At 37.5% G+C, this 2,153-nt stretch overlaps 1 protein-coding gene across 1 annotated transcript; it reads right to left on the reverse strand.

The window, feature by feature from the left end:
- Window positions 1-701: 701 nt before the first annotated feature.
- LOC109675207 (olfactory receptor 1J21-like) lies at window positions 702-1,637 on the reverse strand. Its single transcript, XM_020151978.1, has one exon. The coding sequence runs from the start codon at window positions 1,635-1,637 to the stop codon at window positions 702-704; it is 936 nt and encodes a 311-aa protein (XP_020007567.1).
- Window positions 1,638-2,153: the final 516 nt, after the last annotated feature.

Consider the following 2,153-nt stretch of genomic DNA (forward strand, 5'->3'; position numbering starts at 1 on the left):
AAATGGATAAGAAACTACAAATAGATGGAGAAAGTGTGTGAAAGGCTATTTTAGTCAGGATAAATATGTTCTGCTGTTTGATTCAACAGTAGAATGATTAAAGCTAATGATAAAATAATACATTTTTAAAGCTAGAAAAGGATTCTAAACAATTCCAAAACAGAAGTGATAAAGATTGAGGAAACAGATACACTTTGCTAATTTGAACATTGCATACCATATGCATGTATAGTAACATCACATGCTACCTAGCATATATGTATATATATATACCATTTTCTGTCAAATATAAAACAAAAATAATAAAAATTAACATGCAAAAAATTAAAAACAAAAGTAAACCTAGATTTTTAATTAAGGATACTAACAAAAATAAATTTGAAGTGCATTAGAGAATTGAATATACCTTTGATTTTTTCTGTCCTGAGAAAGGAAAATACCTAGCTACCAAAAGTTATAAACTATCATATAAAAATGAAAAGTAGTAACTATATTTTTTTAATGTTTGTAGGCCAAAAATAGTATGCAGGAAGAAAAAATGGAGGGAGGTATGTAGAAAAAGCTTTCCCTCAATGTTGATGAGACAAATTAAATAGAAAAACTATGTCTGAGGTGAAATACAAGAAACACTGAGAAACAGCAATTCACAGAAGATAGAATGCATGTAAGGGCTAAGAGGTCTCATACCCAGTTAATGACCATCACATAGAAACTGTCCTACTGAGGATATTTCCCAGAGCTCCCTTCATATCCCGATTCCTCAGACTGTAGATGAAGGGATTAAGCATGGGTATGACTAGACTGTACAATGCAGCCAAAATGACATCCTTGTCATTAGTGGCATTGGATGAGGGGATAAAGTAGAGCCCAATAATTGCTCCATAGTACAGACAAACCACAGAGAGGTGAGAGCCACATGTGGACAAGGCTTTGAAGATTCCCTTGATTGAAGGAATTTTTAGGATGGTGACCCCAATGTGGCCATAAGAGACCAGAATGCATATAAATGGCAGTGTAATGACCAGTGATCCTATAATGAGAATAACCAACTCATTGAGAGTAGTGTCCAAGCTAGACAGTTTAAGTAAGGCAGAGAGGTCACAGAAGAAGTGGTGCAGAGTATTGTCTACAAAGAAAGAGAGATGGGCTAGAAGGAGGGTGTGCACAAGTGCATTTGCAGAAGATAAAACCCAGGACCCAATTACTAGCAGAAAACAGAGGGTTGGATTCATGATTCTGTTGTAGTGGAGAGGGTGACAGATAGCTACATATCTGTCATAAGCCATAGAGGTGAGAAGGAAGCTGTCAATATCTGCCAACATTAAGAAAAAGAACACCTGGGAAATGCACCCAGCATAGGATATGGATTTACTGTGTGTCAGCATATTCATGAGCATCTTTGGAGCTGTGACTGATGAGAAAGAGATGTCAGTGAAGGCCAAGTGGCTGAGGAAGAAGTACATGGGGGTGTGGAGGTGAGAGTCCAGCCTGATAAACAGGATAATGAGCAGGTTCCCCAGCACGGTGGTCAGGTACATGGCCAGGAACAGGGCATAGAACATGCCTTGCTCCTCTGGCCTGATGGGGAGCCCCAGGAGGATGAATTCAGACACACTGCTCTGATTATACTTCCTCATGTTCCTCTTCTCTTCTGGTGGGGATGAAGAGCAGACGGAAATGTGAAAGAGGCAGAAGTCTTTGTTAATATTACATTGTAAGAACATCATTTTATTGATCTCTAGCACTGCATAAATAAACAAACATCATTTTGAGCTATACAGTATGTGCATTTTAACCTGAGTTTCTCAAGCTTTTTGCCATACAAGTGCAGTAGTGATGGTTGGAAAGGTTATTTCCAGCTTGCAAAACAGATGAACTTGTTTTAAAGATATCAGGAATAATCAGAATGGCTATCAGGTCAGATCAACTTAAAGTGTCTATGATTTTGTGATAGAAATTTTATATTAGAGAATTAGTGTGGACCATTAGGTGATCTCTAATGGTTCTTTTGACCTTTCCTAACCAACTATCTCTTGAACACACTTTAGCTAATGCTTTATTTTCATGAAAAGAAATTGAATCAAGATCAGAGAATCCATTTGGTTTCTTGGACCTGCAAGACATCAGGACCTGGACACTTGATAGACATATCA

This window comes from Castor canadensis, chromosome 13 (genome assembly GCF_047511655.1).
Source record: "Castor canadensis chromosome 13, mCasCan1.hap1v2, whole genome shotgun sequence".
Lineage (NCBI taxonomy): Eukaryota > Metazoa > Chordata > Mammalia > Rodentia > Castoridae > Castor > Castor canadensis.

What these genes read in the sequence shown, in the direction of transcription:
- LOC109675207 (XM_020151978.1), bottom strand. Translation starts at nt 1,637, where the DNA reads ATGAGGAAGTATAATCAGAGCAGTGTGTCTGAATTCATCCTCCTGGGG.